General features: G+C 38.9%; 2 protein-coding genes across 2 annotated transcripts in view; both read right to left on the bottom strand.

Annotated features, from left to right (window-relative positions):
• The window catches only part of LOC138021569 (myosin heavy chain, clone 203-like), a 9,668-nt gene extending 5,984 nt beyond the window's left edge, over positions 1–3,684 (bottom strand). The window contains exons 1-3 of the mRNA XM_068868470.1: positions 3,481–3,684; positions 3,213–3,277; positions 614–915 (exon numbers count right to left, since the gene is read on the bottom strand). Of these exons, the coding sequence (XP_068724571.1) occupies positions 614–915; positions 3,213–3,216 (306 nt within the window). The 5' untranslated portion in view covers positions 3,217–3,277; positions 3,481–3,684. The remainder of the gene's footprint in view (positions 1–613; positions 916–3,212; positions 3,278–3,480) is intronic.
• Positions 3,685–4,614: 930 nt separating this feature from the next.
• LOC138019643 (uncharacterized) overlaps positions 4,615–20,000 on the bottom strand; it is a 26,053-nt gene continuing 10,667 nt past the window's right edge. The window contains exons 5-9 of the mRNA XM_068866497.1: positions 16,172–16,624; positions 15,508–15,600; positions 14,711–14,854; positions 8,687–8,858; positions 4,615–6,959 (exon numbers count right to left, since the gene is read on the bottom strand). Of these exons, the coding sequence (XP_068722598.1) occupies positions 6,919–6,959; positions 8,687–8,858; positions 14,711–14,854; positions 15,508–15,600; positions 16,172–16,624 (903 nt within the window). The 3' untranslated portion in view covers positions 4,615–6,918. The remainder of the gene's footprint in view (positions 6,960–8,686; positions 8,859–14,710; positions 14,855–15,507; positions 15,601–16,171; positions 16,625–20,000) is intronic.

Here is a 20,000-nt window from a genome sequence, read left to right on the forward strand (position 1 = left end):
GATAAATCACATTTTCATATTTGTTTCAGCAAGAGAAAATGAGGGGACAGAGAGGGAAGCTCCCGGTCCAGCCCTTGGGATATGCCATGTCCACGAAAGTTATTTTTAGACGAGCGGAAGTCTTTGCTCTAGCGGAAGTCTGTCTTCCGAGACGTCCGCGTGCAGGCCAACCTCAGTCTGATGTTTGAAAGAAAAGCAAAGATTTCATGTAATGGCGGATGAAGTAGACTTAACGTTTGCCGATGAAAACGACTTTCAGAAACGCGGAAAATGGCTTTTCTGGTCTGATAATTCCAGCTGAGAAATAAGCTCCACTATTTCTGTGGACACGAATGACTCGCTGGCTGACATCAGTGAATTAAACGGAGAACGCGAGTCAGAAACGAATAGCGAAGGCGACAGTTCATGGCACGACGACAGCGATGGCAAGACTGCATTCGGACGTCTCGGAAGAAAGACTTCCGCTAGAACAAAGACTTCCGCTCGTCTAAAAATAACTTTTGTGGACATGACATATCCAGGCCAACGCCCTGAGCCTCCCTCTCTGTCCCTCATTTTCTCTCGGTTTCGGTAAAGACGACCGAAGTCCGAAAAATAGGTCAGAAAGACTTACTCGATTTGTATCACTTGGTTTGATCGGGAATCTGTCAGCTAAATTCTTAAGTCCAATCTTCGTTAGGGCTTCGGCGAGCTTTCCAGCAGTGGCCCCTGCTCCGTTCTGGCGAAGCCAGCGAACAAGGATCTCTATGCAGCATTCCTTAGAGTTGCCTTTTTCCTGTTGAATGGCTTCAATACTGGCTCGATGAAATCCCAATGCACGTGCTAAATCTTTCCACTTATGCGACCCAATGTCATCCGGCAGCCCATAAAGATCAGCTTCACTCACTGGGTAGTTTCGATTCCAAGCTGATTGGCCTGAAGAAGCAACAAAATTAAGGTAAATTGTAAAACAAGAGGCTACAGGTAGCCAAAACTTTATTCGAAGAATTTTTAACCAACTTCCTTCACAGTATTTCAGTGCGTTTTTTTGTGTTACAATATCTTGGTAAATATCCAGTTTCAGTTCCGTAGTCCGAAGTCCACAGTCCACATTCCGTGACCCAATGATAGGGTTAAGTCAGAGGCCCATCTGGAGCGTGCAACTTCCATACAGCGTCTGTGAAACGGCGTTTTCACAAGTAGGTTTATTTTTAGACTAGCCCTTCCTGCCAATTAGGTCAAAAAACAAAGGCAGTTCCGGTTCGGTGACCCTATGACGTCAGCTTAATTAATGTAATTGGTCATCGGGCTCCTGTGGGAGTCTCATTCGTGGGAAATTCAATCTAAAAATAAATCGGTCTGTGAAAACGCCGTTACACGAACACAGTAGAATTGTAGGCTCCGGGTCATGGGTTCCTGGTTAAGTGCGATTGTGGATATTTGTTTACAAAAAAAATATTTAATACTTTTCCTTAACATTACTGGGAGAATTATAAAATTACGACATCTGTTACAGAGTCATACGATAACCGGATATTGCATTGTTTGCAACGAAGACACAAAAACTTGTTTCCCCTCATGCAAACAATTCTTTAATACATATTTCCCCATTAATCTGTCACGTGGTTTAATGGTCATCGCGATTGCCTTCTACGAGACAGGCATTCTCGTACCCAGAGCTGCGATCCTCTTGGAGGATCGCAGCTCTGGGTACGAGAATGCGAGACAGGGAAATCTTACGCATGCGCTGCCAGAGCGCGACCAGAAAAAAACACATAAATCCAAAAACGGAGTCGAATCCTATACTTTGTTTTCCGAACAAAGTGATAAGTATCCTATTTCTTCGGAGGTTGATCTTTAATTATTTGTTGACGATTCCGATAAAACGATTTTCGTCATACCGGCAAGAGACAAGTCAGGCCGGGAACTTTATTACTCAACCTAGTTCCCAGGGTCTTCTCGGCTTTCTGTCGCGTGGACTGAGCCGCCGCCAGGTGTAGAAACAAAATTCTTTTTCTCCAAAAACGTGCCCTCCGTCTGATAGCTTCTGATGTACTTTGGTGATTACAAATCTCATGCTGTACCCTACTTTGTTTCGTCTCGTTTTCTTCCTCTCGATTTTCTGTACTTTTAACTCAGTTGCTTTTCTGATGCATGACATCTCTAACAACTTATCGCCTCCTAATATTGCTAATTTATTTATTTAAAGCAAGCATTCATTCATCTAAAACAAGATCATCTTCGAGAGGTGACTATTAGTATTTTGTTAAACCCTCAAGACTTGACAAACAAATTAAATCCTTTTCAAGAAATATTGTAAAAATTTGGAATACTTTACCTCGTGAAATTCGCCATCTATCCAAAACCAATTTTAAAATTAAAATCCACAACATCCTACTCCAAAGACCCTCAGAAGAAAATGACTATATTGATGTATCTGTCTTAATAACAAAAACATCTTAATCAGGGCCGTAGCGCGTAGCCAGTATGAGGCAAACAGCCTGGGTCATTTTTTCGTGAAATTTTAAAATAAAGCGTGATTCCAGTGTTGTCTTTAATATGTACTCATCATAAACACTTAAAATACTTCCGAAGATAATTTAACCACGGACATCGCCTCAGTCATTTTTTTTTCTGGCTACGGCCCTGTTAATACTGTTAATATTTGCACTTTGTATTGATTTGATTTTAGATGATACATATTTTAGTTGACTGTATACTTTGTACACTTGTTATTTGTATACCTGTTCGTTCTACATTATATATGGAAATGGGAATTTTATCGGGATTGAGGACTTTTGCTTGTGAAGGGATGTCAAATTGTGGAGTGATGTTCGGCTCCGGAGGTGACAAGTGCGCAGCCTTCGCTTCGCTTGAGAGTGTGTAAACGAGTAATTTCACTCGTTTTTGGTCAATGACACCGCAAACAAATGGATCAATCCATTGAAGCCTCCAGAGGGTTCTTATCTCGACCATATTAATAAAGTCTGCTTGGGTGCTGATTAAGATTGTAGGTGACGCATTTTCTCGGCAAATAAGGTCCAAAAATGGGATAAAACTCAATTAAGTTCTTTACACAATCTGCAAGTAGATGCACTCGAAAAACTGATGACATGACTTGTGTTGACTTACCAATCCGCATACTATGCAAAATTTATGCTTTTCGGCAACAATATTTTGAAAATTGTATAGGCTACAATTAAAAGCCAATACGAATATGTTTAAATACTTACTCATGGTAAAGGAAGGAAAAGGAGGTGAGCTCCGCTTGCTTCAATGCGGTTTATAGCAGAACGCTCTGAAGATCAAAAAGGAAGTAATCGCAGTTTGCTAATTACATCGCAGTTGATTAATTTTATTTTGAAATTACACGATGACGCCAGAGCTGTTCGAGATTCGTGAGCAAGGTCCAGCATTCATGCGTGTTTGTAAATAAAGCGGTAAATAGATGCTTTCACATTCTGAGCAGAATTGACTAAAGAGACAGTGTCGGGTACTTACCTTGTAATTTTCCTTTGCATAAGTTACATATCCACATAGAGTTGAAGCTAAACAAATTAAATTCTTATTGAAATGATCTATTCCGCAGCTATGTGCTCCAAAAGCGGTGCTTGTGTTGCCAGCTAAAGATTTGTCTTGTATTATCCAGCAAAACCAGGTCCTCGGCGATGAAAATGCAAGGGACGTAGGGGTATCGTAAAAAGTGTTTTTTAGGGCCATTATCATAATTGTCACTTCCCGTAGCGCTGAAGGGTGCTGAAACTGGTAAACTGTGTGTTCACTTCCTTGTACTGAAGGTGTGCGAACGACTCCGATGGTCAACGCGAATCGTTCCACCTTTTTTCCATGTAGGGAAAAGTAGAAAATGGCATAAATGTGGAAATAATTTACAAATTTTCGTAATTTAAATTAAATTAAAACTGACCTTCATGCGAGCACATTTCTCAGTTATCTTTTGATATCGTATCTTAGCAAAATGAAGCCATCTTTATCGTTCATACGTCATTTCCTTGTGCTGAAGCGGGTTCATCCCGCGCACACTAATCAAGGTCGGTGAACGAAGAACTCTCTCATAAAGTCACTCGAGCGAATTGTGTGACGATAAATTCGCATAAATTTAAAGCAAAACACATGAAAACGCATTAATATTGCAACAATTTACATAAATTGAGTCAACTTAACAACCTCGTCCCCAGGGTCCTTTCTCTCCTCCCTCAAGAGAGTACCCAGGTTGCGGCTGGTCATGTGTCTACTAGACTTTTGCAGATTCCAGAAAAATAGAGGAAGGCAGGGGCACGAAGGTTGAAGTTTTGTCATCCACTGAGCTCAGTAGGACGTGGAAATTAAACCTTGCGTGGCGCGGGAACGTCCGTTAATCTCAAACAAAGCAATTTCTTCCGTATCCTTGTGGAAGTACTGCCATTACATCTTTCCTTAAGTACCGCGGTTCCAAGCCGTTTACTTCGACTGTGCGAAGTTGGCAATTCTGCTGTCTTTGTCGATGAGAATGCAATGTACCCTCATGAGACAATTTCAGTTTTACTCAAACCGTTAATCACGCTTTTCTCTTCTTGGGGTCCAGTTAGAACTTACGAATTGCAACGTTTCCAAACCTGTCCCCAAACGCAAACAATATTCCCATCTTTTGCACAAGTTTTATTGTTTACAAAGAAGTTGACAAAGCCTATATTAATAGTGATGCTACGAGACGCACTGAGGGCCAGCCTCTGATCGTCAATTTTATCTACATAGTATTTCACTATACTCTTTCCTTGCAATGGTTCAACCATAGTAAGTTACACAACAGAAAGTGAATGATATTTGATATGAGAGGCAGAAAGAAGAGAGTTCAGCGACGACCCGTTTTGATTTCCTAAAGAAACTAGTAGCCTAGGAGTTAAATCATCGCTCATACCTTATCATTTGCAAAGTAACAAATGAGAGGTCTGCATATTTTTTTTTTTTAACTAATTGACATTTAAATGAACCGTATTGCAAAAGAAAGCATTTTCCACCTACGGGCTCACAGGGCACTGCCCTACTAAAACCATCAAACATTTTGGTGCAGAAAATGGGTACAAAATTAGTGTACATGCGTTCGTGCTGAATATATAAAAATAAAACGTAATCTGCATCATAATAACAACAAGTTTCTTTCACATATTATACAAGACTTGCGTTTCGTTACAATCTTGCTCTCTAAACAGAAATGTGGGCGAGAATTGATGGCACCATCAGAGAAAAAATAGGCAGCTTCTGCAGGTACCGGAGCACAAATTACGTAAAACAAAAGAAACAAAACAACTCCAAATAAAGACTAATCCCAAGCGACCAAAAACACAATGCTTTCCGGTACCTCCAAAATTGTTTTTATTTTCTCGTGGGACTTACTACGGTCCCAAGAGAAAATGGAAACAATGCTTATGTAAAATTTTGGAGGGACAAACAAAGAGTATTATGGTACTTTTGATATCGGCGAATTCCTCCCTATATTTTTTTTACAATAGTACAAAATGGTTTAGTTCTATTTGCGCCCGTATATATACCTTTCGACGCTTTGCTACTTCATCGCTCAAAGCGAAAAACTAAACCGCCAGCTCGGCAGGCTAATTAAATACTTGTTCCCATACAAACATCTGGGCAGGAAGCCATGCCTCATAACCCATGTAAATGTCAAATATTACCGTACAAAAAATAATTCAACACTACTACAAAAATACCCGCTATCAAAAATAGGATCCCCGGCCATGAAGAATTGGTCTCGGCATGATTGGTATGCCAAGGTTTTTGCACTGTGAATCTAATGGCAGTTACTGGTAAAACTGCCATAATCTACTTTAAACTTCATTACTATCATTTGGTCTTCTGACATAGCGTTATATAACAATGATTCTAATATACATTTTCTAAATCTAGCTTCATTAACTTAAATTGCTACAACTAAATGAGTTATTTGAAACTTTAAGGGGCTCTAAACACTCGTACTACTTTGAATCCTTAATCAGCAATAGGCTGAAAGAACCTAACTCTCTGCATGCTTTTTGCATTTGTTTCCCTTTATGAATTAAACTTCCTTTACATGTTACAAACAATGGTTACTAACTGATTTCATGTTTGATGGTGAACGTCAGCAATTGTTTACAGACATAAACATGTTGAAAAGGCGAAGAGTAATGAAATTATTCAAAAATATTTTTTCTTTGCCATTTTTTCTTTCGTAGAAAATACAACTGACAATGAATATTATTGTACCATGAACGTGGAGCAATGAAAGACCACAACAATTTTACCCTAATACTATTTAACACAGCCATGTTTATACAAATGCTACATCTTACCAATAACACGCCAAATCTTAATTACATTAATGTATCACTGTTAATTTATGTCCAAGTAATTATTAAGACACCTTGTATGACAATTGTTGAATCCAAAATGTCAAATATGTAAGTCACGTACGTCACATGTGTATAATCAGGTAGGGAGCTTAAGCAACAAAAACGCGACGGCAACGAGAACGTCACAAATTTGCATATTTAGTGGGCAAGAACAATAGCTTTGCAGGCTCTGCACGTGTTTTTCACTTTCGTCCATTTCTTTGCCGTCGTCTGCAAAACAACAACGTGAAATAGCCAAATTTGAGATTTGATGAAGAACGTCAACACTTGAGGATAAATTTCCATTTTCTCCCCTAAATTGAGTGCCGTTCCGACGAGTGTCATTCTTGAGGAACTACCACACCCCTGTCATATCAAAACGGTTGAAATAGTCACGAAGCGATTAAAATAACGCGAATTTATATTTTGAGATGACGTTCTCGTTGCCGTCGCCGTTGTCGTTGCTTAAGCTCCCTAGTGTTCCTAAGGTGCAGTGAATATATAGAACTGACTCCATTTCTACTCGATCTCCAGGAATGGGATCGTTTTTCTCCCTTTAAACTCAAATTATGAAATCGTCTAGTTCTTCCTCTGGTTCCAGTCCTGCAATTTAAGACAAAGAAAAAAGCTTCAATAGCAGTTAAGTAAACCCGAAGTTCCTTAGATGTGTCACCGACCTAACTTAGGTATGGAAATTTAGAGTATAAAGTGCACCGGTGGTTCAGTTTTGGTTGAGCATCCGGCTGTGTCATGCGGGAAGTTGCGGGTTCGGACCCCGGCCGGATCAACACTCAGGATGTTAAAATAACTGAGGAGAAAGTGCTGCCTTTAACTGCAAATAGTTGAACTTTCAAGTCTTCTCGTATAAGGACTATAAACCGTAGGTCCCGTCTCACAAATGATCTTCCATGTTTATAAGTTCCCTGTGGGACGTTAAAAACCCACACACTATTCGAGACGATTAGGGGATGAAGTCCCCGGTATTGAGGCTGTCCTGTTCTCTCCATGCAGCAGAAAAGTGGTAAGCTTGGCGTGACGTCGTTAAAAAGGCTTATTGTGTCTAGCCCACCTGAGCAGAAACAGCCATAAGTCAAAAGGACTTTGTCAAGTGCTGGAATAGAAAACCCTCAACAGTTATCACAAAAAGCGGTTACAGCGGTTATCACATGCGCCCCTCAAGGACATTTTTCACATTTCGAAAGTAAAATTTAGGTGGACGTCAATCAAATGATACCTTGACGAATTGATTCAGCTGCCATCAAGAGAACAGGACTTTTGTTATGGAAACATTTGATCGACGTCCACCTAAATTTTACTTTCGAAATAAGAAAAAATGTCGTTGAGGGGCACGTGTGACTGATAACCGCTGGAAGGACAAAAATCCTCTAAAACTTTTTTCCCCGAAATCTTTCGTATTTAACAAAATTAAGCCATGTTTTTGTTATTTTTTTCCGGCATTATTTTAACATATTGAACAAATTGCCCATAACTGCTGCTTAAGTTTTTCCAGAGAATGTTAAAGTGCTGCTGGCGTGCTTTTCTGACCAGTTTCTCACTCAGGTTCGATGTGTTTCACGATCCCTGATTACTTGAAGACGACATCATTTTATTTTATTTTATTTTAATTAACTTTGCCAGTCAAGCGGGCAGAGCGCCACAACAGCTTGCGCCAATTACTGTGGCGCCTTTTTTTTTCCCTCCCAACCATGATACACAACAGAGGACAGACCACAACACCGGGAACTACGTGCCCTACTCTTAGCGACAAGTGTGTGGGTTCTTTTACGTCCCACAGGATTATGAGCACTGAAGGGTTGTGAGACGGGACCTCCGGCTTATCTTCCTTATCCGAGAAGACTTAAAAGTCTAACCATTTGCAGATTTATTTACAAAGGCAGCACTTTCTCCTCAGTTATTTAAAGACCCTGAGTGTTGGTCCGGCCGGAGTTGAACTCACGACCTCCCGCGTGATGGTCCGGTGCTCAACCAACTGAGCCACCGGTGCGCGGTATGACATCACCGGATGTCATAAAAATAGGGAATACTCAATATTGTGACAATCCATTTGAATATTATATATTTGAATATTATTTTGTGCATTTATGAAGCAATCATCTCAGATTCTAAAGCGGTCTTAGATCAAGCAACATCACCCTAACAAAAGCCAGACATACAATTATTGGCATAGTTCAGTTGGTTTGTTTTAAACATTTGAGGAGCCACTATGCTCAAACAGTAACACCTTTCTGTCTAGAACATATGATGGCCAACCTGTAAACTGTTCTCTACAGTCTTTATACTGTTTTATAAGTAAATGGTTCAGTTTTTACCTTTCAGCCACTGCACTGACAGCGAACGATGATTTATATTGACTGCATTTGTTAAATGTTGAAGTTGCGGAACTGTAGAGCTCCTGGTGTGTTGAGATTTTCCCCTGGAAGAGCTACTTGTGTTTCCAGGCTTAGCAAGTAAATTTGCTGACACCTTGAAATCAGAGGACATCTGAAGATAAATAAGGAAAAGGTGAAAAAACTGTATCAGACGAACTCACATCCTCCAAATCTTAAATGTGACAGTATTTTACTTTAGTATAATTATTACATAGGCCAGGGCTCGAGACTAACGTTTTAGCTCCCTAGTGGCTAGTATCAGGTCTGATTTCACTAGCCAAATCTAAATTTGCGCCAGCAAGTCTCGTCATGCGCAGTTTCATTCACTTGTAAAAACTATCACGAACAAAATTCCACATTTCCAAACACAACTCGCGCTTTTAGTAAATACTTTCATATTCTCATATCCATCCTCCCAACAGTGGCGCAAATATGCTGGAGTGTACTGTTTCCCGTATTTTTGTCACGAAGGCAAAATTCTCGTGGCCTTGAGGCCAATTCTCACAGAACCGTTGCCAAAACTTTGCAACTCACAAATGCACTGGAGCATGGAAAACGGGGAATAAAGTAAATCAAGAAATAAACCGTACATAAAACTAAACTTGTAAATACTTGATGGGCGATCAGTATCCATTATATGATAAAAGGTGTTTATAAAAAACGTTGAAACTGATCTAGATAAAAAAAAATTATTAAAAACTGAATTTTCGACTGCAACTGCGGTCTTCATCAGAGTGACTAAAATATGCTGTTCGAGAGCAATATGCTAAAACTAAAATAAGAAGTTACTTTATCCCCTAGGGCTTCAATAATGTCTTATAGACAGAAGAGAATGGCTTCCGCTCGTTCACCGCATTTTTGTCTATTGTGGAGTGCCATGATTCCAAAAAGATTCTTTTGTGCAAATTATTGACATTCTTTTCAAGAATTTCCACATAGCCAGCGTCAATGTCATGGTCAGTGGGTTCGGCGTGATCTTTTATTGCCGACTCTTTGTTATTATTACTTCCTGGTTTATGCTCCCCGCCACGTGAATTCCATGATCTCTTTGTTTCCCCAATGTATGTGAAATCACACGATCGGCATTTAACCTTGTACACAATGCCTTTTGTTTTCGTTTCTTTTGCTACCTTGCCATACGTAAAGGGCGTTTCAGAACAAGTCAAAAATGTGCTTAACAAAGCGAACATAAAAACTGCTTTCAAGCTTATAAAAACACTCGCCAATTATTTTAGGAAACCAAGGATCGCCCAAAAGAAACGAAAACAAAAGGCATTGTGTACAAGGTAAAATGCCAATCGTGTGATTTCACATACATTGGGGAAACAAAGAGATCATGGAATTCACGTGGCGGGGAGCATAAACCAGGAACTAATAATAACAAAGAGTAAGCAATAAAAGATCACGCCGAAACCACTGACCATGACATTGACGCTGGCTATAGTGGAAATTCTAGAAAAGAATGTCAATAATTGGCACAAAAGAATCTTTTTGGAATCATGGCACTCCACAATAGACAAAAATGCGGTGAACGAGCGGAAGCCATTCCCTTCTGTCTATAGGACATTATTGAAGCCCTAGGGGATAAAGTAACTTCTTATTTTAGTTTTAGCATATTGCTCTCGAACAGCATATTTTAGTCACTCCGATGAAGACCGCAGTTGCAGTCGAAAATTCAGTTTTTAATAATTTTTTTATCTAGATCAGTTTCAACGTTTTTTATAAACACCTTTTATCATAAAACTAAACTGCTCGTTTGGAAGTCTGTGGAAAGGCTGTTCTTTTGATTAGAGCTATTTGCGACTGAAATTTTGTCCTGAAATTCGAAAGGACAGACTTGCCCTCATATAAGACTTTCTTTTAATAGTTTCAAACAGCAATCCGTGCGTTTAATGCGTGAATGGTTTTCGGAGACAATTAATATTCGGCGGCCACAGTGCTCGCAAGCAAGTTCTCTCTCTTTTTATGTGCGATTCACCATTCCTAGTAAACGAGATAAGTCACTCCATATTATCTCTTACTTTTTTTAAATTTGAAATAAATGATATCTAGATACAATTTCTAAACAAGTACGTGACCTCTTTCCATATACACGTAACAAGGTCGCAAACAGTCGCAAACACTTTTTGCGTTTGTTTTTGCGATCCTGTTTTCCATAAGTTTTCCATATGCGTGATTGCTTTACGTAACTTGATCTCGTGACATCGTAAGAAAAGGGCCCAAATATAAAAGCAGAATTAGTTTTTGTGTCGCATTCAACTTCTTCTTATGTTGGAATTGTTGCGAAGAAGAAGGCAGAGAGGAAGTGTCAAGAGACGTCATCGATTCTGGGTCCGATGCATTTTCGAGGAGCAGCAACGCCTGCAGCATAGCTGGTACCACATACTATAGGAACTGGCTCTTTGTGATCAAGTACAGATATATTTGGCAGGGTATTCCCTTAAGATAATCATTAAATTCACACTGTTTGAGGAGTATCCTCATTGCCACAATCATACTCGGACGCCATTTTCATTACTTATACTTGCCTCTAATTCGTCAAAACGTATCACGTGTACAAAAATATCGTCGAATGATCGCAAACGATCAGAAACAGTTTACGATTGTGTTTCAATATCGTTGTTTCCTCGCTTTTGCATTGCTGCTCGTCGCCAACAAGACGTAACGATAGAAAATTTTCTATCTCTTGCGTCTTGTTTGCCATCATCGGCGATTGATCGGGGATGAATGTAAAAGGTGTTTCCATTTACGCAAACTGTTTGCGATCAAGCTCTCGTAAGGTGCTTGCGATTGTTTGCGACGGAGTTACGCCCATATGGAAACAGCATACACAAATTTGGTTTTATCACAAAGATTCTAAAAGCTGATGTTTCGAGCGTTAGCCCTTCGTCAGAGCGAATCGAGGAATTATGGATAGTGCGTAGTTTTTATAGTGGAGTAGGAGCTACGCTATTGGTGGTAACATGGCAACGCGAAAACTAGGAATACATTAGTTAAATGAAAAGCAAGTGAAGCTATGATCCTCGCAGTTATGAATGCAATTTTTGCAATTGCGTAGAGAAGCCTGAAAAATTCAGGACTTCAACGGGGTTTGATCCCGTGACCTCGCGATACCGGTGCGACGCTCTAACCAACAACCGAATTCTACATCTACATTTATTAGAGTCGGTAAAACCTTAAAAGGTATCACACCAACTGTCAATAATATGTACAATCACAGATAAATAAATAAATATAAAGATATTAACATTAAAAATATAAACATTAAAATGGAATGGTACTAATTTTCGATTTAAAAATATTAAGAGAACTAGAATTTACAACGTCACTTGGGAGAGTATTCCATTCAGCAATAGTTCTTGGAAAGAAAGAAAATTTAAAAGAGTCTATTTTGGCCATTGGGACCTTATATTTAAAAACATGACTGCGACGTGTACGTAATTCATGATTACGGGATAATAAATTCTCAAGGTTAATATCTATTAGATTATTACTTAGTTTGTACATAAGAGATAATCTAGCCTGTTTACGTCTTAGTTGCAATGAGTCCCATTCAAGTGTTTTGATAAGTTGTTACACTACTTTCACGGCGATAATTATTCATACAAAATCTAGCGGCCTTCCTCTGAATCATCTCAACAACATGGGTGTCCTTCTGGTATTATGGGTCCCAGATTTAGCTCGCGTATTCCAGCTTTAATAAATGAAAAGCGTTCGTTAATACCGTGGGGATTAAGGGTGCCGATTTGGAAGATGAATTTTTGTTCCAGATTCTTGCGGCTTTCCGTCGTACCTAGATGTAGGGAAAGGCCGCAGATAGCCCTGTGTTTTTTGGAGTGGTTAGGGAGATTAAAATGGCGAGCGACTGGCTTAGATGCATCCTTGTCATTCTTCTCAACATCGCGAAGGTGTTCGCGGAATCGGTCGCCTAGTCGTCTATCTGTCTCCCCAATGTATAATTTATTGCCAAACGTACAGGTTATGCAATAAACGACATTGGCGAAGGTACATGTGAAACGATCGGTGATCTTAAGAGATCGCTTAGATCCCGATATTTGCATCGTGAGCGCGCGCATTTGAAAGTGCCGGGTTGCTCGTTAGTTTTGAGCGCGCTTCTAACTAAAAAGTTGCCTACGTTTTTGTCGGGTTTGAATGAAATAAGTGGAAGTTGCGAAAAGATTCTACAAGTCTCGGGATCATTTTGGAGTAATTTAAAGCTATGAAGATGATACTTTTAACTGCGTGATTATGAGGATGGAAAGTGAGGGTGTAGGGAATTCTGTCATTCTTATCTTTTTGTGACGTTTGTAGTGCTGACTGTCGATCAAATTGTTGGGCAGCCGAGAAGTTCCGCATGATTTCACACGTGATTAATGCAGCCCAGTCAAAATGTGCCGGCAGCCGGCTATTTGGCTGCTTACAATGAAATATCTGCCGCTTACTTCACACTTGTGGGACTTGTATTCAGGACGAGGTTGTTTCGAGTTGTTGTTCATTACTGTAAAGTACAAATTATACTTATAAAGTATTATCATTTTTCTTACTATATTGTCCGTTTAATCACTACATTTCGACTGCGTACTTTTAGCCTTCATCGTTTCTCAGGCTATAAGGTCTCTTCTAAACTTTTAGTTCAAATTGTAAGTAAAAAATACATCACGTAACCCCGGTAACCCCGAGCCGCACACGATCGCTTCTGCCGGTCATGGTTGTTGCAAGTACAACAATATGGCATCCAAACGACCTCGTGACGTTGGCGCAGGGACTCCGCAAATTTCTAAATTTTTTCGTACGGTATCAGGTATGTAGCCCCGGAAACCCATAGCTTTGCATTGAGATAATATATTGCTCAAACGATTTGAAGAGTTTAATTGAAATCGATTGAAATTCTAATTGTTTCTCACTTTCACATTTGAGAAGTACTTGCTTGTACTATAGTTATCCTTTTTCCAAATAATGCTTCTGGCGGAATATAACTTCAGTTTGAAAATTGAAGGTCTTGTGTGACTCTTTATTACTGTTATCTTAATGCTATCTAATAGGGGCTCAGTTTACCCTAAAATGCACCAGATGCAACAATTTGAAGCCAACATTTTCAAAATTTTCCTTTTGCCTCTGCTGCCTATTACTATAGCCAGCTTGCCTACTACTCAAAAACATTTTGACTGGGCTGTTAATGGTTCGTAACGTGGCGTGAGGAAAGTGTAATCCGCGATGGTTTCCTCTTCAGCTTTTTTTTTTTCAACTTATCATTTTTTATAGGCAGTAAATCCCATAGAATCCGCTCACAGTTTTCTGCTGTTAGTTTCTATTATCTCCTTTTGCCTTATCCATATCAAATAATTTTCATTTTTGTTTTCGTCCCGAACTCCACTGCTTCACAATATTTACAAGCCCCAATGGTATTAGGGGAAGCTCAAAATCTACTAGCCAAAACTGAAATTTCACTAGCCTGTGGCTAGTTGGCTACCGTTAGTGTCGAGCCCTGATAGGTGATTACCGAAAATTCTCTACGCTGATTGGTTGCACTTGAGGTAATTATTACGTGATAATCACCTAAACGGTTTTTCAAAATGGCCGCAAGCCACTTTGTAGAGGTGTCAGACGAAGAAATTAATTGTCTTAAAGAAAATGCATATTTTTACAAAAATCACCTATGTAATGATACTAAAACAATTATATACCTCTGGCTCTCAGTGAATATCGGTGAATAAAAACCTCGATTTCGTCTCAGTAACTTTTATTCACTGATCTTCACCTTGTCTTCACCGAATAATTAATTGTTAAATATGCCATTCCATAACTCAGATGATTTATCAACAATATTCATGTTAGTGAGTGAAATCTTTTACAGTAGTAAATGACAGAAATTGAAGCATAAAAAAAAGATCTGAATTATTTTATAAACAACAACTGGCATTAAAAATAAGACCCACATTTGCAATAAACAATACAGTCATGTACCTTATGTGAAGGGACCCCAGACCAGTCACCACACGTGTACAGGTTTGGCATCCTGACTGGATTTTCCTGAGCCAAAAAGTAGCTTTCTCTATGTGATAGCTTATTGCTATCAGATGAAAGCGGATTGCTGTTGGATTTCGCAAGCTAAAAATAAAATTAAAAATGTGAGCATCCAGATCATGGTTAAATTAAGAGTTATTTATTACGGTATGTGAGAAATACATCAAGCTGTGAGAAATATGATAAATACATCATCTGTGAAAGATAGAGACCATGTGACACCCAAATGAAGCCCACAAAAAATCAGATAGCTATAAGTTAATTTTGAACCCACAAATTATACCTATTTGTGATGATTTGACTATGTGACTGCGTGACGTGGTTCTTGCCAATTTAAGCCCACAGACGATACTCACTCACCATAGTCTCCACTAGCTCATACCCATTGATCTTCACGAGGTTTTTGTTAAATAAATATGTAGTGATTTAATTGTTCTCAAATAAGCACCACACCCACAGTGCAAAAGACTTCAATAAATGTGGTCTTTTGTGGAGTAAATCAGGCCTTCCAATTCAAGTTTTTGGTTCCAGTGGTGCCAGAAATGTTCCATCACAGGCAGTTCACTTTTGTTCAATCACGCCAGACAGGTCACATGGGGGTGAAAATGCAAATGATAGGATGAGATTGTTTCTTTAACTTCAGAGTGTTCTTGTTGTCTTAGAAGACTGTGTTTTTTAGACTTAGTGTGTTAAGCAGCCTATGCCTTGGGCAGCATTGGTGTAAAAAATATATATACCTTCAGTTTTTCTTTACCAGGAGTCTTTTTGGTCTTCATTGACTGCGTTGCTTTACGTCGCCTCCGAATACCCATGATCACATTTAATGCACACTGCAGAGTACAAGAAGTAACAAAACTACATCAAATCAATGTCAAACAGATACCAATTTTTTCCTCTTTTAATATAACAATTTAGAATTATAATAATTATATTACCCTTTCCAATATTATTACCATCAGTGATGCAATCCATAGGAGCTACAAATCTCAAGTGATAAACAAATCCCAGCCTGCAGTGGTTTATATAATTTTGCAACAATATTTAATTAAGCTGTACATCAAAGTGTTAAAACTCGCAAATTTACCACTCAATGTCGATTCGAAAAAGTTAAATAATTGTAAGACTAATATTTCACGTGTCATCTGAAACTATAATGTACAAGTAATTCAATATCCATCAATCAAGTTGAAATCATAGAGTTCTGTGCAAACAAAACAGCAAAGAAACATGATACATATAACAATTCACAACAAAATAAAACATACATGTAGATAAGCCTGACTAAGCATGACCATTCTTCACAGTATCATTTACTACTGGTAAATAGGTATTCTTATAAATGAACTTGCAAGCTTTTAACTGAAAAGAAATATTCAGATCAACTGTCAACGCATTGCTTACCATTAATGGCCCTTCAATAATTTCATTGTCATCAGAGTCTGCACTGTCCTCAGAATGTTGACAGGAACTGCGTCGATTTCTGCTTTGCATATGCATCTCTACATGCTCCTCACATACAGAATATGTTCTTGTTGCCAAGTTGTAGATTCTGTCAGCAGGAATCCCGCTGACTGAAATTCTTCGATTACTCTGTATCATTCTTTGCAACTCATGATGAAGGAGAGTCAATTCTTTCTGTACCAGATCTTGTTTGATAGTGTATTGGCCACAGTTATGACAGCTAAATTTCTGCTCAGAAATGACTTGATGCTGAGTGCATAGATGGTCTTGCAGCTGTTTTATCACACCAAGCAAGTCTTTTACCATGTTGCGCTTCATTTCCAAGTCTTTAAGAAATTCTTCAGTTTTTCGCAGACGTTTATGCTGTTGCCTCAATGCATTACAGTCTAAACACTATAAACAAAATTAAGTTTATTAATGGTTTTGTTTTCTCAGCTAACTTAACTGACAGTGTGCATCCATGCAATAAACAGGACAACAATCCTGGCCAATCAAATCAAACGTGAAATATGTAATGACATGAACTGTAGAAAATATTATCCATCATTGCCCTCACATGGGCAATTTAAAACAAGAAAAAAAGTAAGGGCTTCAACCAGATAGACACCAATATCTGTAGTAGTTTGGTGAATGCCAGGATCCTAACAGGTATTCTTCGTCTAAGAGCAAAACTCTTTCAATCTCTTATTTGCTTCAAAATATTAGTCCACATATTTTAATCAATTTTTCAAGGGTACTCAGTGTTTAATAGAAAACACTACTTATAAAATTCATTAACAATAATTCATGACGGAGTAAGCCATCCAAAAATGCAATTTGAGTCACATGAATATCATAGTAAACCCAATACAAATTGTTACTGTCTGAAAGCTTGGGGAGGGCTTGAAAAGGTAGCAGGGAAAAACTGGGGTTAATGAATTAATAATGAATTATTGCTCTCAAATAAGTATTCTGTATGAATCTGATAGAGAATACTAATTAGCCTATTAGTCTTCTGTATTCTCTGAACTTAATACATTATAGTAATTAATTTACATTTGCCTAATAAGCTACCCTATGCCTCATTGCATAACGTATAGGGTGAGCTGAAAGAGGAAATAGCCAGCGCCACTGAAGAGGAGGAGGGTGGGGAAATTTGCAGACACTGTTCAGTCAGTAGACTCGCAAGAAGAGAGAAAGTTGCATGCCACAGCGCTTTAAATGTCTTGACAATTTCCCTGGGGACTTCTAGGGCCAATAGAATAGCTGCCACAGGAGCACGGAGTTACACTGTATACAATTACCTAATTCGGCATGAGAAGGCTTTTACCCAAATGAGAATAGTAATTAATTCACATTCGCCTAATAAACTACCCTATGCCTCATGAAGGATAAGTTATGGGTGAAAGAATTTTGCCAGTGCCAAGGAAATTGCTCCTGCTTTATTAAAGCAGACAAATTTATGGATAGCCAGTCAGGCACCCTTTATTCAGTCTGATGATATTTTGGGGTTTTTTTGCCAATTTTGTTATTGTGTGCATTTCTGGACATGTATAAGTAGTCTGATAACAGCAAATCTTCCCAAAACCTGTTTCACATGTAATGCTTTCCTGAAGCGATGGATTCAATAGACAGCAGTGGCCTTGCCCAGCTGTGGGCTTTCCCTCCAAGTCACACCAGACCAAAGCCGTAGAGTGGCCTGCGGTATCTCTGATCTGGCCTGAAAAGTCTGTTAGAGTAGAGATCTAAAGGACAGGAATGATTCGCATAAGAGGGGGGATGGGATGGAACCCCACAGCCGAGTTGAGCCGGGAAACTTTCCAAAGACTGGAAAAGGAGTGTGTTTAGGAATTCCCCCTGGTCACGACTCAAGTGTGGAGAAAGGATGAAAAAGAAAAAAACGATTGGGGTGACAGTATAGGAATGTGGAAAAATGGGTATAATCAAAATTTTAGCGAATTTGACAAAGCAACCCAAGGGAGCAAAACTATGGGCAACAAAACAAATGGCTATTCTCGCAAATAGACAAGTTCAGGAAACAAGAGTGAAAAGTCAGACAAATGCAAATCAAACTTTGCCTAGCCAAATAGGAAGGGATAATATATATTAACAAGAAAACAAGTTGTAATAAAAGATAGAAGATTACATGAAATGGGGGTAAAGTAAAAACAAAGCAGGTTCGACCAAAAAGGGCGAGTCTGGACGAGTAAAAACAACCTCCTAGAATTCAAATAATTATCATGTTCTGGTAGATAATGGAGCTTTAGTAAAATGACATCTTGTAAACAACCAACAAATACCTGACAGGTTGCATGATAAAAAATAAAAGGGGAGATACCTGGTAAAAAACCAAACTAAAACTACACGTGCGTGCTGAAAATGAACAGGGAACAGGAAGGGTAAAAGTGTAAATATAGAAACACGGAGCCTCTACAGGCGGAGCATGTGCTGGTTAGGAACTGCTGGGGTGATAGCGGCGACAATGGCTGGCCCGGGTTCCACTGGTATGTGGGCCATAGAAACAACAAGGTTTCAGCAGCGCTGGCTGTACTTGCGGGGAAACGAAATTTGCAGACACTTTTGAGTCAGAAGACTTGGGAGAAGAGAGTTATTTGCATGCCACAGCGTTTTAAAGGTCTTGAGAATTTCCCAGGGGACTTCTAGGGCCAATAGAATAGCTGCCATGGGAGCTTGGAGTTATGCAATTACCTAATTCTGCGGGCGAAGGCTTTTACGTGAATGAGAATAATAATAGATTAATTACTTAACATTCTATATCAGCTGAGCTGATACAAAATACCAAAACCTCCGTTTTAAAGCAATTAAACAAGGATGCAAAAATGACAGACACACAACTATTTTATTCCTGACAGAGCCGTGTTTATTAATCTCACAGTTTCTACTTAGAGTTCAAAATAAAGTTGATACTACAGTTGTTAAAAAGAGCATTTGCAGCTACATTTTTAAACAACAATGTGTGCACCAGATGCCAAACTTAAACTTGCTTGAGTTTCATCAGACTTATGAGAGAGATGAGAACTTGCAGTGGATGGTAAATCAATACTGGCTATTAAACATTTCCTCAGAAATATCCATGATCCAGATCAAATGAACTTGAAGTGGATGGTAAAATTATGTTTGCTAGAATGTCATCAGGAATATCTGGTTGAAAATCACAAAATTCTGAGCACGTAACACTGCATGACCCCTTTTTCTTCTCTTCATGCAAGTTCGAAACGACTTTGGAATAACAATCATCAGAAGAAACTACGCTTGGGCCAAGAATTTTGCTTGCTTGAAAAGATTACTCCTCACAGGGCAACTGGTATTTAAACAGAGCGTTGGAGCTGTGGCCCATTCGCTGCCTTGCGATCTTTTCCTCAACCAAATTCTGGAAAAGCCTTGTAGCACAAGTTATACATAAGCTCTGGTATGTAGTTTCTCCGGCAAAATCTCATTTAGAGTACCCATTAACCACCTGAGTGGACTTTTCTCATACCCAAAACTTCCATCTCTGTTTGGCCTCAAATAAAACACTCCTATACTCTCTGCAGTGTCTTAGACTCATTATCCTACAATGCATACCAGATAGATTGCAAGCAAAGAATATGGCATTCTAGTGGCAGGTGGCACTTGCGTTTTATGAGCCAAGGTTCTTTCTTTAAATCTTTGAGCCCACAATGGAATGTTAAATTTCAACCCCAATTAATTTTGTCAAAGATAATTAAGTTATCTACAATAATTTTGAAATTGCTAACTGGTAACAACCAGTGTTCATTAGAACTTAGTC

This window comes from Montipora capricornis, chromosome 10 (assembly GCF_036669925.1).
Source record: "Montipora capricornis isolate CH-2021 chromosome 10, ASM3666992v2, whole genome shotgun sequence".
NCBI lineage: Eukaryota > Metazoa > Cnidaria > Anthozoa > Scleractinia > Acroporidae > Montipora > Montipora capricornis.